Source organism: Thunnus albacares, chromosome 19 (genome assembly GCF_914725855.1).
Source record: "Thunnus albacares chromosome 19, fThuAlb1.1, whole genome shotgun sequence".
Lineage (NCBI taxonomy): Eukaryota > Metazoa > Chordata > Actinopteri > Scombriformes > Scombridae > Thunnus > Thunnus albacares.
In genome coordinates, this window is record NC_058124.1 from 18,692,162 (window position 1) to 18,705,885 (window position 13,724).

The 13,724-nt window shown below is 41.9% G+C and overlaps 1 protein-coding gene across 4 annotated transcripts in view; it reads left to right on the top strand.

Moving 5' to 3' along the window:
* Positions 1-13,724, top strand: part of rbms3 (RNA binding motif, single stranded interacting protein) — a 299,179-nt gene that overhangs the window by 68,935 nt on the left and 216,520 nt on the right. For 3 of the 4 annotated variants that reach the window (XM_044336701.1, XM_044336707.1, XM_044336702.1), the window contains exon 3: positions 8,009-8,233. The exons of the other annotated variant lie outside the window; for it this stretch is intronic. In XM_044336701.1, coding sequence (XP_044192636.1) covers positions 8,009-8,233 — 225 coding nt within the window. The remainder of the gene's footprint in view (positions 1-8,008; positions 8,234-13,724) is intronic. 4 annotated transcript variants of the gene reach the window in all.

Below are 13,724 nucleotides of genomic sequence, written 5' to 3' on the forward strand. Positions count from 1 at the left end.
TTAATTTATTTTTGTTGAGGATCAGAAGATTTAATGATATATTGGTTTTTCGTATGTCTGGTGCATTAATTCATGTAGAGAGTGAACTGCACAGGTGAGCACCCCTGGGGCACTCCAGTACTGATGGTCATGGGTTCAGACACGGTTCTGTTCACTCTGACATGCTGGGTGCGGTTGGTAAGGAATGAATGGTACCACTTAATGATGAATGAGTTGACATTGAGCTGACTCAGTGTGTTAAGTTATATGTTGGGCTGCAAGGTGTTAAATGCAGAACTGAAATCAACAAACAATAGTCTGGCATAGGCCTTGGGATTCTCCAGGTGTTTAGTGACCATGTGCACTATATTATTCATTGCGCCATCAGTGCCTGTTTGGTGTCTGTATGCAAATTGGTATGAGTCTAACAGTGGGCCTACCTCAAACTGCAGCTCACCATAATTCTATCCATACATTTCATCACCATAGGGGTCAAAGCAACCGGTCTGAGATCATTATATTCTTTAGGACAGGGTTTTTTGGGGACAGGCGTGATGATTGCCTTTTTCTACGTTGCTGGTACAATGTTAGAGTCCGCATACCTCTGAAAGATGGGGAACCAGGCAGGCGTTAATTCCTCTGCACATGTTTTTAACACAAATGCAGAAATGCCATCTGGTCCTGTGGCCTTGTTAATAGTGACATTTTTAAAAACAATCTCCACCTCTTTGGAGTCGATTAACAGCCTATTGACCCCGTCAGTGGAAATGTTTTCTGAAACACTGCTACACTCAGCCGAGAAGTCATGTGTATCAAACCTTTTATAAAATCCGTTCAGTTCATTTGCTGTGGATAGTTCATCTGCAGCATGTAAAGGTTTCTCAGTGGATTTCATGTTAGTCATAGTTTAAGTCCCATAGTTTTCTAGTGTTTTGTTTTGTAGGATTTCCTGTGTCACCTTATGCTGTTGTTATGCCTCCCACAGTTTCTGGTTTAACTCCAATTGTACAGTTCTTAATTGTAGTTAGTCATTATTCTTGAGTGCATGTTTTCTCCTGTTGATACAGTCCTTGACCTCCTTGCTATTAGGCTTGCTATTTGGAAAGACCTTTATTGTCTTTGTGGAATCACAGTATCAATGCAGAATTTAATGTAGTCTGTAGTGACCTCTATAGCATAGTCTAGATTTATTTCCTCAGAGAATGTGTCCCATTCTGTGCATAAAAAACAGCCTTTCAGGGTATCAATGCTATCATCTGTCCATACATTGACAGATTTAGCCAGGGGCTTGCTACTCTGTATATACACTTTTAACATTTCCATAACACTTGTCTAAAGTTTTGTTTTTCCTGGTTTTACATTTTATATATTGTTCAAAACCAGGTAGCAGGGACGTTAGAGGGGCAGGGGCCCAAATTCATAAAAGGCGATTTTTGCAAATAATTAAATAAATATATGCCTGGAATGACTACTTTTGTGACACTGCTAAAGGGACATTAAAATGTATGTATATAAAAAAAAACATGATTGGGTTTGGCTCTAACACTGCTAGAATTCACATGTTATATCATAATACTGAGGCTTGGAGGACATCATGCATTTAAGACACAATTCTAAAAAGCAACACATAAGCTTTAGATGAGGCATATTAGTCACTGGTTTACTTTTTTTTATTGATTTAAGATAAAGACTTAAACAGTTAACATTGTTTTATCATTGGCTGCTTGTTACAGAAGGGGGAAAATGTCCTTAATGTCGTAGTATTTCTTAAGTGTATCATATCATTGTCATCATGTAGCTTGTGGTAGATAAATATTCATACATTTTTCACAACATAACTTTGGAGAAACGTGTTGCATGACAGTATCCATACCTGTTTTGCATGTGATGTGCGATGACAATAATAGTCCCCCTGGGAACCTTACTTCCACACTACTGAGTTCAGTCAAATACAGTCACTTTACCTTGCAGTTATTGCTAACAACACCCCAGAAAAAGGGCACTTTTTCTCCAGGAGGCCAAACGGCAGGTGCCCAAGCCCCCTTTGAGGTCTATCTATGCACATGCCTGCCAGGCAGAGCAATATATAAGCTACAATGGTCAAAAGCTCCCATAATATAAAAAGATAGGGGCATTTGGGGTGCGTTGCAACTGTTCGTGCACACAGTCTACCACTTGGAAAGCAGCTCTAGACACGATACCGTCAGGAGGAACATAAACTGAACATATCAGAATATTTCCAAACTCCCAAGGCAAGCAGAATGGCCTCAGGTTGAGACACCGCAGTTCAGTGTTCTCATTTCAGACTGTTTCCAAAACTGTATACTGCCTACACCACTTGTCATTGACATATACACAGAGCCCGCCCCCTCTGCTTTTCCCTGAGACTTTAGTTCTGTCTGCACGAATGTGGGTAAAACCTTCAGGGATTTCTGGTCTTAACCACGTCTCAGTGAAGAGCATTATACAGGACTCGCGGTATTTAAAGCAGGCTTTTATTCCTTAGCGGTCTTGCATTGCACAGGATCATAGATGGTAGTGGGGGCCTGTTTCCTCCTCTTCTTACCTGCTGTCGGATGCCTCCTGTCCAGCCTCTTTTCCTCACACTCTGTCACTGTGATGATCGTATCTCCTTGGGCAGGTTTTCTGTCCCTGGAGATTTGCATGTTTGCGAAGGGTCAGAAGCACCTTTCGTGTGTACTGTATGGCCAGGTTGTTTATTCCATGATGGAGTGTAGTAGTTTGGCAGATGGCAGAAAGTTCACACAGGATCACTACTGCCACGAAAAGAGTCCAAAAGCACACCACATCTCATTCTTTTTTCTTATTCATGCATGTATCAATGCACATCCTACGTAAAACATCCTGATTGTCTGACAAACAGTTGCTGAAACAGCCAGACAATCACACAAGCATTAAAATACCGCAGCTCACTGGTGTCCGTGTTGCTTGCAGAGCAGCGCCACCACCATTTTATTGTATCACCATATTGTATCATTTTATTGTAATCAGTGACTCTGTTATCCAATAAAACGTATGCGCATGAAACATATTTAAAATTAATCTCTCCCTGAGATAGTGTCTTTAACAACACCTCTGCCTGGATGAATTAGTGCTAAACACCTTCTCTTGGACTGAATAATCGTCATTTATACATAAGGCCAATGGAGGTTGTTGCGTGGCTTGGGGCTACACTTAAACTCTATGAACTGGTGAATACTTGCATTAAAGTAGCGGCTGCGGCCATGCAACTTAATGTACCATGCTTAGGTCTGTTACTTCCCCCTTGGCTTTTACTGTGGCTGTATAATAGTGCAAAAATGTCTCCATAGCGCTCAATAACTTGCATCAGTGAGGCATAGCTCTAAATGTTGATGTATTGTTAGTACAATATATCCTGCCCACACACAGTTCTCAAATTTTGACCCTATGACTAAGTCTTTCATTTAAGGCCTGAGAGAAAATAACAACTCGGTGCTTTTTCATGTGTTTGACAAAAGCAGGAAAAAAAGATACACAAACTTACTTGTTTTTTTTTTCCATGCACAGTTTAAAACCTGGTGATTCAAAATCAGTGCTGCACATATTTGTCTATTTTTTTCCCAGGACCTATGGTTCTATTACACCAGTGGGCCTCTTTCATGCTCCTCTATGGACTCTGCAGTGCACTATAAAAATGCATTTATCCTACTTTGGGGGAAACGGCCTCCTCCTGTTTTATATTAACGTGAACCCTAAACCTGTCGTTGTATATTGTATGTATTAGGCTGAACTTTGGCTTATGTTCTCCCCCTCCAGTTATTTCGTGATGAATAATACGAGACTGGCAAGCTTTCTGAGCACAGCTGTGAGTCTACATTGTTGCCATCACTATCCCTCAGTATCCCCTGTGTGGGATGGCCTCTGACTTCAGTGAAAATCCAACAGAGGCTAAAGGGGACTGTTAATTCTCACTAGTGATGTACAGCTGTTCTTCATTCAAGGTGGTTTGTCTTTGCTCTGCAAACCATTCATACATGTAAATTAAATCATGGCAAAATGCCTTTTGCTTGAATCATGTTTCACAGCGAGAGTGAAATCAGAGAAAAAACTATGCATGAAAATTTGTGCTTTTTTTTTTTATAATTCTCTTTTATAAGTTTTAACTGTTTTATCTACAGTATAAAATGTCAACATATAGTGAAAAATGTCCATGACAAGTTTTGAAAGTCCATGTTTGTGTCTTAAAATTGCTCTTTAAAAGTTGTAACTGTTTGGGAAATATTTGTCATTTTTGCATGAAATAATAACATAAAGAATTAATCGATTACCAAAATGTTTGTTAATTTTCTGCAGATCATTGTAATGACGGACTAATAATTTCAGCAAATAGCACTCAATGTATATTTGTAAAGACTTGTCGTTTGTGTTTTACTGAGACTGTTTACCATAAAAGTATGACTTATTTCACTGTAGTAAGTGCAAGAAAGGTTAACTGAATTATTAATAACTGTTTGAAATTTTGTGAACTCCAAAATGCAAACTTCTCATTAGCTAAAAAAAAAAAAAAACAGTCCTGTTTACAGCTTTGTGACAATGCATTTCTAGCTAATCCAATGTTTTATTTACTCATGCAGGAACACTTAATCCTTCAGTTATTCCTCTAAAATTCAAAACCACTAAATTTGGATAAGGTTTTCTTTGGACAGTGAGTATACAATATACAATAGCAAACACTATCTGAATTTATCTGATGCAGTAATACTGCTGTGTGAAGACTTAATACGGGTTAAAACAAACACTAAGAGGCATTGTTCACCAGAGTTTGCAAATACTAAATTCTTTCACCCCACCCAGGTCTTGTTAAAATACCACTGATCGGCATGTGTGCCCTGTGTTTCCTGTATTTTTTTCTGTGCTCCAATGGCCATGACAGCCTAGGTTACCCATCTCAGAGCAGCATAAGCCAGCCTGTCAGCAGATTCAGCCCTGTGTTTCCTGGACCCTGTTGATACCCAATACATAATGCCACACTGGAAGGCCTGTGCCAGTCAGTAATCCAAGCATCTCAGTGTTTCCCACATAATTAGATTCTATTTGTGGTGGTAGCTGACAACCTTTACTACAGTCATTAATGGCCAGGCCATAGTCTGTTCAGGAGTACAAATAATAATAATACAAATAATACAATTTCCTTTGAAGAGGAAGGGGAAAATTCATTAGTTTTTAATTAAGTCATTTACCTCTCGCTGGAATCTGGTCCACTGCTCGCCCCTTGGCACTTCTAGGACATCCCACCCTCTCCTATTCCTCTCCTCCTCACGCTGTATGCTGAAGACTCAGAGTCCTTAGGGATCATGAAGGTACTGACGGAGGCGAGACCAGAATGATCCAGGGAGTAAAGTCTGTCCAGCCTCTTTGATGCTCCTCAGAGTCTGAATTGTGACAGGAACCTAAATTAAAAAAAGAAAAGCTGCTGTTTAGTATTGGTCAGATTGCAAACAATCCTCATTTCAATGTATCAAATCAAACAGATTTTAATAAACAGATGTGCACATTTAGCATACCTGCTCCTTGATATGTAGAAAGTTGACATGTGCTTTTTGAAATATTTTGGACAGACATGCAAGGTGCCTCTGCCTCCTCTGCCAAAGCTCCAAGGACTGCGCTCACGTTCCTCTGTAGGGTCTCTATGGCCTCGTGCTGAGAAAGCCAGCGTGTGTCCTTCACTTGCTGGAAATGTTGCAATTAAAGACATATTGATTAGTTATGAATAGACAGAAGATAACTACTATGGTATCAAATCACTATTATATCTATACTATACTATAAATCTCACACTACGATTTTCGGTACTCGCCAAAGCATTAAATCAATGACTTCTGCTAAGCTCTCAAGCATGTCGTCAGTAATACAATGAGACCTATAATTATTCCTCTGGTCAATCTTGACATCAGGAAAACGAAAAATGTAATCTTAAGTAATGGCTACGTGACCTTTACCTATAATTTCCTGAAGTAGTTGCACCCTAGAAGAAGCCAGGCTCAAAAGCTCTGGGTAGTTTGTGTGGTGGACCAGTTCATTTTTTATGAGCCAGTAAAGGCACTTGAACCCAACAATGATTGCCTTATGCTCCAAAACAAGTGGGCTCAAAGGAGTCCATCACTGAGATGCCTGTAAATGACAAAACGATTAGAAAATTATTTGAATATACTCAAGTTATATTGTTATATACCTGCTGTTGAAATTAGAACCTACCAGATGCAAGATATGCCTGGCATCTGATGCTATCCTGGTGGTGCTCCATAGTGATGTGCTGTTCCAAGTAATCTTTTCTGTGTATAACTGCTCCAACCTCAACAAAATCCCTCTTTGCATGACCTTTCTTATGTGCAGGCTTGTGGTACCTGCATAGTCAACAAAACATCGCTAAAATCATTTATCAAAATTGCTAAATAGCCACATGTATACCTGATTTTATTCTTTTGTGATATATTTTTTTTTTATCTCTATACACAGGACATGACATAACACAATAAGATCACATGTAAAAGTAAGAATAAGATTAAATAAGTTAAATAAGAAGAAGAAGAAGGAAGATGGAAAAAAGAAATAAAAACATTATTTCTGATTATTTATTCATGATAGCACAAATTATGCAGATATGAAATTTACCATGCTGTGTGTAGTACAGCCAATTCTTAAACTGAGGCATATTCAGCCACTCTGGATCAAATCCCGTGCCTCTGTGCTTGCTGCTTGCTGATGTTCTGTCTACAAGGCACAGAAGAATAGAAATGAGACCCCTTTTCCTGAGAAATCGGCTTTTATGACCTGCATGCTTCTACATCTCTCTGTGTTTGCTGTCAATCTCACTTGTTGCTTCTGCCCTAGCTGGCTCTCCCACAGCAGCATGTTGGCTGCTGTCCTCCTCCTCCTCCTCTCCTACATCTCTCTCTTCATTAGCTACAGCTATTCCCTTCCTGACCCTCTCTTTCTGCTTCAGCTGCCCCAGCAGCACTGGTTGAAGCCTGGAAATATTCGAAACAATTTAATTGGATAGCTAATCACACTGGTTGGACTGTTCAGCTTTCCCACGTGTGTTTTCTTAGGTTTCTAGATACTCTGTTTTGCTTTTGAGTCTTTGAAAATACTTTTCAATATTGGTCGGGATTGAGGGGGCAAACATTCAGCGTCAGAGTTTAAGAATTAACATTAACATTATCCACTTGCACGAGCAATCGATATTGACTAGCAGCTTTGCACAGCGTGCTAACCTCGACAACACATCCTATTCAGGAATTCGGCCAGATGTCTTCTCTGCAGGGAAAAGCCAACAACAATCCTTCCTCCCGCACATGATCATGTTTTGATTCAGAGTGTGCACGGAGAGGAGCGGCTATTCAGATGGGTCAGTTGTCAATGTGTTAGAGAGAGAGAGAGAGAGAGGCAAGGAGGGACTGAGTAAATCAATGCGTTGTACGCAGCTCTACAATGAAATAAGATTTTACCCATTTTAAAAAGTAAAAAAGGTAGAAAATCAAAATGTGGCAGTCAATGTTAATAATATGGTGGGCTGCCACAATTAAATCAATGTATGGGAAACACTGCATCTTATCAAACTAATCAGCACTTTTCCAGCAAGAACACATGTCAACCGTGACAGAAGGGGGTTTCACAACATCTGGTGCTCTAAGAGAGAGACAGGGAGAGAGAAAGTGAGTCAGGATGAAAAAAAGTGTGAGAACAATCTTGATGTTCTGGTATGGAGATCTTAGATCAACACCCCGTTCTGCCTTTTCTTTGGATTCAGGTCAGTGAACGGGCAGTCAGTTGTCAGAGCTTGCCCGCTGAGGGGTGGAGGCTGCTTGCAGTTATGCTGGTGATGTTCTTGATGGTAACATTTGTCACTGCACTCCCTCACATTTTCTCTCTGCTTCTCTTTCCTCTCACCCAACCCTTACATCTTTCCTTTCCCTTTTTGCCAACCTCCTGTTCCATCCTTTCATTTCCCCTCTCCTATTTTGTCACCTTCCTTACTTCCCTCCAGCCCAGTGTAGCAGTGAGAGGTTACCACAGCAGTAAGGCAGCAGCCATGAGTCCAAGCCTTGGCTCCAATTGGACCACTGGTAGCAGTGGTGGTCAAGGGGCCTGGAGCGGCCCGTCCTTCACCCGTGCAAGTCTGCAGCACCACCTGTCCCACCATCAACAACACCCACATCACCACCATCAGTCCACACACACGAGTTATACCTACTGCCCGGTCCATACAGCTGTGAGTACAGCAGTAATTTCTACTTTCTCTGTGACCCTTCATGTCTCACTTTCTCCTGTAGCTTGTTTGTTGCTCTGCTCTCTTAGAATATATTTCTGCTTTCAGTGTCTTGCTTCTTATTTTTAATCACTCTCTCTCTCTCTCTGTCTCTGGTGTCCATTAGTGGCTGTTACTATCAGGGAAGCTCTCATGCACACAGCACATTCTCTCTCTCTGTCTTCCTCTTCAACTACCCCCTTTTTTTTTCTATCTCCCTCCCTTTTGGTCTCAAGCCCTCATGTATATCACTTCCTTTGACTTTTTCTTCTTCTTTCTTTCCTTCACTTTATCTCTTCCTTTCACCCTCTTTTTTCACCCTCTTTCTTCCCTGCAACTTAATTTGTTTTTCCTTCATCCATCCTCTGCATCGACAGTGCAATGAGAGACTAATTGAGGTAGAGACATTTTTTGGACGGCTTCCCTTGTCATTATCCTTGGAATTAATTGCTGTTCTGCAATCCGTTTGATTTGACTTTATTGGTGCGATCTGGTTTTCTAATGTTACGTTCGGGGTGTGACTGAAACCCAGGCGTGAGCCAAATTGAGAAATTTTATTATCGTCATGTTGCTGTCACAGTCACAGAGCTGGAAACAAAGATTTGGCAGCTTTTTATTTCTCGTTATTTCTTCCTCTAATAAATATATTTGCAAGGCTTCACACCAAATCTTTCTCTCATTCTCTTTTATTTTTCATTGCAGCAGTCTGATATTCTCTCAATGAAAGATACATCCTGCGGATGTGCTGGGACACATCATCAGTGATTGACCCTGGGGTCATCGGGTGTTTTAGGTCTTTCAGCATCACACACCCTCTCCCAGTCAATCTAGCTGGAGTTGATCAGACCTCAGCTTGAGTTTGCTCTAGTTGGTGGGTGGGGCTTCTCTTAGGCTCTGAGGAACTTGATGGTCGTTTGTTGGTGGTGGCCCTTGCTGGTTGTAATAGCCTTGACTACACCCTCAGTGACTGCCTTATGTACTTGGTCATGGCGCTTGCGATAGTGCCCATCCTTAAGGGCTTTTGGCAGCCGCTAAGGAGGTGTTCCAAGGATCTTCTTCTAGAACAATGAGGGCAGGAAGGTGTCTCACTTAAGGTTTGCTGGACCTGGAAGGACATTGTAGACAGCTTGGACTAAGAACCTGATGCGATGGAAGTCTGCTTGCCAGATGTTGGACCAAGTAATCTTTCATTGCAGTGCACTTTCCTATCTAGTCCATGCTCTTCGCTAACCCATCCCTACCATCCTGCTGGCTTGTACCTCCTCAATGCCTGCCCACACTTCCTCCTGAACAAGATGTTGCCCTTCTTTGCCCTTGACATTGTTGACCCTGGTTGATGAGAAGTAGCCTTTGCTGCACGCCCTGTTGCTACAGACCCAACCAGTGCCTTCTGCCTCAGCCGTGACTCAGCCACCCCCAGAGATTTGTCTGCACTCTATTTCCTGCCTGTTTGAACCTGGATGCTCGCAGATGCCACTTTTGGATTCCTGGATTCTTTAAAATGTAGAGCTTCATGTGTCTGTAACACCATGAACTCTTCAGCGAGGCCACTGATCGGGAGCTGCAGGATGTTAGTGGTGCCATGCAGAGCAGCACTGCTCAGACTGTGGGGTAGGCCTAGCCATCTTTGCAAGTAGCTGCTGATCTTCTTCTCCAGGGATTCAGCTGCCGTTATGGGCACTGCATACACCAGCGGAGAACACAGGATCTGGGGTAGTATGGAGTGCTGATAAAGCCAGGCCTTGACCCTCCCCAGCCTTCCTGTTTTGTCCACCTTGGTGAGCCAGGCTGTGAGCTCTTTGCTGGTTTTATGGATGGAAGCAGCCTCTTTGAGGCTGCAGTCAAAGATCCTCCCAGACCTTGATTTTGTTGGTTTAAAGCTCTTCCTTGCCCAGGTGATGAGTTTCTCTAGGCCTTGGAGTACCCACCTGCTGCCTGGGACAGATGTAGTAGTGACAGTCAGGTTATCCATGAATGCTCTTATTGGGGGCTCTTGCAGTCCAGTCTTGGTCAAAGGGCCCCTACATTCTACCTCTGCTGACTTGACAAACATGTTCATGGCAAGGGCGAAAAGGATCGCTGAGATGTTGCAGCCTCTTATGATTCCTTTCTCAAGCTGATGCCAGTCTGACGTGCCAAACCAGTGATGACTGTGAGCCTGAAGTTACCATAATAATCCAGAATAGGGTCCTTGATTTTGCTGGGAACATGATGTTGATGTAGGGCAAGCTCAAAGAGTTTGTGTGGTAGGGATCTGTACGCTTTTGCAAGGTCCAGCCACCATACAGTCAGGTCTCCTGTGCCTTCACATGCCTCCCTGATGAGTTGTGTGACTACACCAATGTGTTCCAAACAGCCAGGCACTCCAGGGATCCCACCCTTCTGAACAGAGGTGTCAATATAGCTGCTCTTCAGAAGGAACTTGGTTAGTCGTTGTGACACGATACTGAAAAATATCTTGTATCTTGCCTTCTATGCTTAGGAGTGAGAAGGTTCTGAACTGACTGATGTTCTGTGATCTTGGGGATCCGAACACTCTTGGCACACCTCCACTGGTTGGCAACTCTTCCCCTGCGCCAGATCACCCTTAAGATTTTCCAAAGGTGCCGAAGGAGTTGCAGGCAGTGCTTGTACACGGTGTATGGAACTCCACTGTGACCCTAGGGCAGAGGCTGATCTGGCTCCTTTGACCACCCCCTGAACCGCCATCCAGCTGGGCTTCCTCATGGCGGACTCAATCGCGGTTGTGGGCTCATGAGGGCCATATGTGGCTTGAGCTCCTGGTCCCTCTCAGCTGAGCACAAGGCTGCCAATGTGTTTGTCCTCCAGTAGCTTCTTAGAGAAGGAAAAAGGGTTAGAAATAAAAGCAGAATGCATCCTTGCTCTTTCTTTCCCTCGCCTCTGGTACCACTCTGCCCTGCACAAGGTCATGAGCTTCTTTCTTAAGATGTTGCGGAGCTTTGTATGTAGGTGGTAGCTTTTCCTTTTTGCAAGCCACTGTGTGCTGTTGTTTGTATTTGAAGCTCTCTCATCTTACATATGCACCACTTAAAATCCCAGCAGCCTATTTGCCAACATGTTGAGACTCCCCTGAAGTGCTTGCATGCAATGAGTAAAGGAATTAGATTGGATTTAGATATGATATGATAACAGGGTTTTCCCTTGATTTTTTTAAGACAAAGGTGGCAAAGGCTAGAGAACGTGCGGCGTACACAGTTTGTGCGTGCACCTTGTTAGAGTGTTGCACGCTTAAGTTTTATACCAAGATGAAACAAAAAGATGAAAAATAAAGGTGACAAACGACAGTGTTTATTTTGGCACATGAATCAACAGAAAATTCAGTCACAGATTGTGCAATCTTTCTGTGCACATTTCACTCTCCTGGCTTTTTTTTATAAAAACGTCTAGCAAGATCTCAACCAGTAGGGCTAGGACGGGGGTCCATGACCTGCAATGAATATTATTAATTTACTTGAAAGGAAGGTCTAGATCTCATTCAAGCCTTCTTCATTCAAGACAGTTTATCCATCTCTCCCTGACCACATACTGGGTCCTCGTGTTTTGAGGGAGATGAGTACAGATACCTTTAACAAAGAATAAATGTTTACTGACAATGATCATAAATTATCTAAGATTGTTGTACGGCTAGCCTACGTGTATCAATTACCTTCTGTTCCACCTGTGCAAAAATAGGTTTCTTCTTTGAAAAACCTGAAATTATGCAGTTTTTCATGCATAACCTGTAGTAGGCACAATGTTGGTGGGAAGAATTCATGTTTAAAAAATCTGTTGAGCCCCTCAGCCATTGGCTCATGTCTGGCCTGCATAGATATATCAACAAGGACAGCTGGCATGATTGTTTTGCAGCACATCTGTTGCCTCCTTGCTACACTCCCACCTGGTCTGGTTGCCTCACTTAAAACTAACTATACAGTAGTCCTATTAAAGTTAATATATCTGAAATCTTTGAGAATAAGTCTAATGGTGAGAAATGATTTGTTTGAAAACAGTACCTGCAGTTTTAGCAGTGGGACTTCGAAGGGTTTCTCCATTGCTTTGAGGCTGGCTGTTCTACTGTTTGATGCTTGGTAAAACCAAAATGTGGTCCCAATGGTTAGGGGGTACTTGGCTAGGTAAGGTATGCCTTTCTTTTCCTTAACAAAATCTGAGACAGCTAGGTTTAGTCAGTAAGCAACACAATGGACAGTCGCAAGGCCAGGGAACGTCTTACAGTTTCTTCCTGACCCCTGATTTTCGACTGAATGGTAAATAAGTTACTTTTTCCAGATTCATACCATCTTTATAATAACAACAAAACAAAAACAGCAACATACCAATCATGACAGAAGCACCATCACTTGCAAAAGAAGAAAAAGTGTCCCCGGGGGTAGTTTCTTTTCTGCTGTGACCTGAAGGATAGCCTCTGTCAGAGTGTTCGCATCCCCTGCCTTTACATCTCTTACACAGAGAACTGCAGATTTTACCACAGTACCTCCTTTTGCATCAGATCCAATGCATCTTAAGTAGAAACTTTCAGCACTTCAGAATTTGCAAACAGAGTTAGTTGGAAGCATCCTTCCAGGACTTTGTGCTCAATGTCTGTTTGGACAGCTAGGGCTTGGACAACTTCTTCTTCCAAAGTAGAAAGATGAAGACATTAACACTAAACTGTATGTCATACAATAACTATTCTTCATGTTTTTGTCATTATGTTACCTCCTCTTGAGAGCTTGGTGTGTCTCACACATCTGATGACAGACAACATTATCCAGTCTATAGTTCGTACTAGGCTGCTTTACAAAAATAACATGATGTGAGGAATAGTGTTTTCTGAGTACACCCAACATCCCATCAGGCGTGTTCATGAGCTATGGCTTTTGGGCCATGCTCGGTCAAAGCCACTTGCTCTGTGTTTCATGTGCTGACTGTTAAATATGAACAAGAACAAAAACAGAATTAAGTTCATTTTTACTTCTTAGGTTATTCCTCAGTATTTCAGTAACTTGTATAATCACTCACCCGTCTCTGGTTTGAGTCTCAGACTGACCCTCCCTTTTCTCCTGAACTGTTTCATTTGGCTGGCTGGTTTATTAAGAAAGTGTTAGACTGTAGGAGACAGTGACAGTGTATTAAACTTCCCCATACTGAGTTACTGTCATAGTCTAAAGATGTTAAAATGGCCCATTATAGTCTGTCCCCTCTCTCTTTCCTCCTCTGTCCTAGTCCTTCTATTAAAGAACGCTGTTATCTTCTTCATTTTATTCTGGAAATTAAATTTCAAGTTATTACATTATTTTAGACATCAGTGACAAACAACTGTGTTTATTTCTAGGGGTGGTTATCGTTTGAAATTTATTGCCAAGGCTTTATTACATTTTGGACTGGTTAAACAGATGAAACTGGAATTTCTGCTTTCTAAAATGATCTGTCAATTACCGGCACTCAAAAAGTAGGC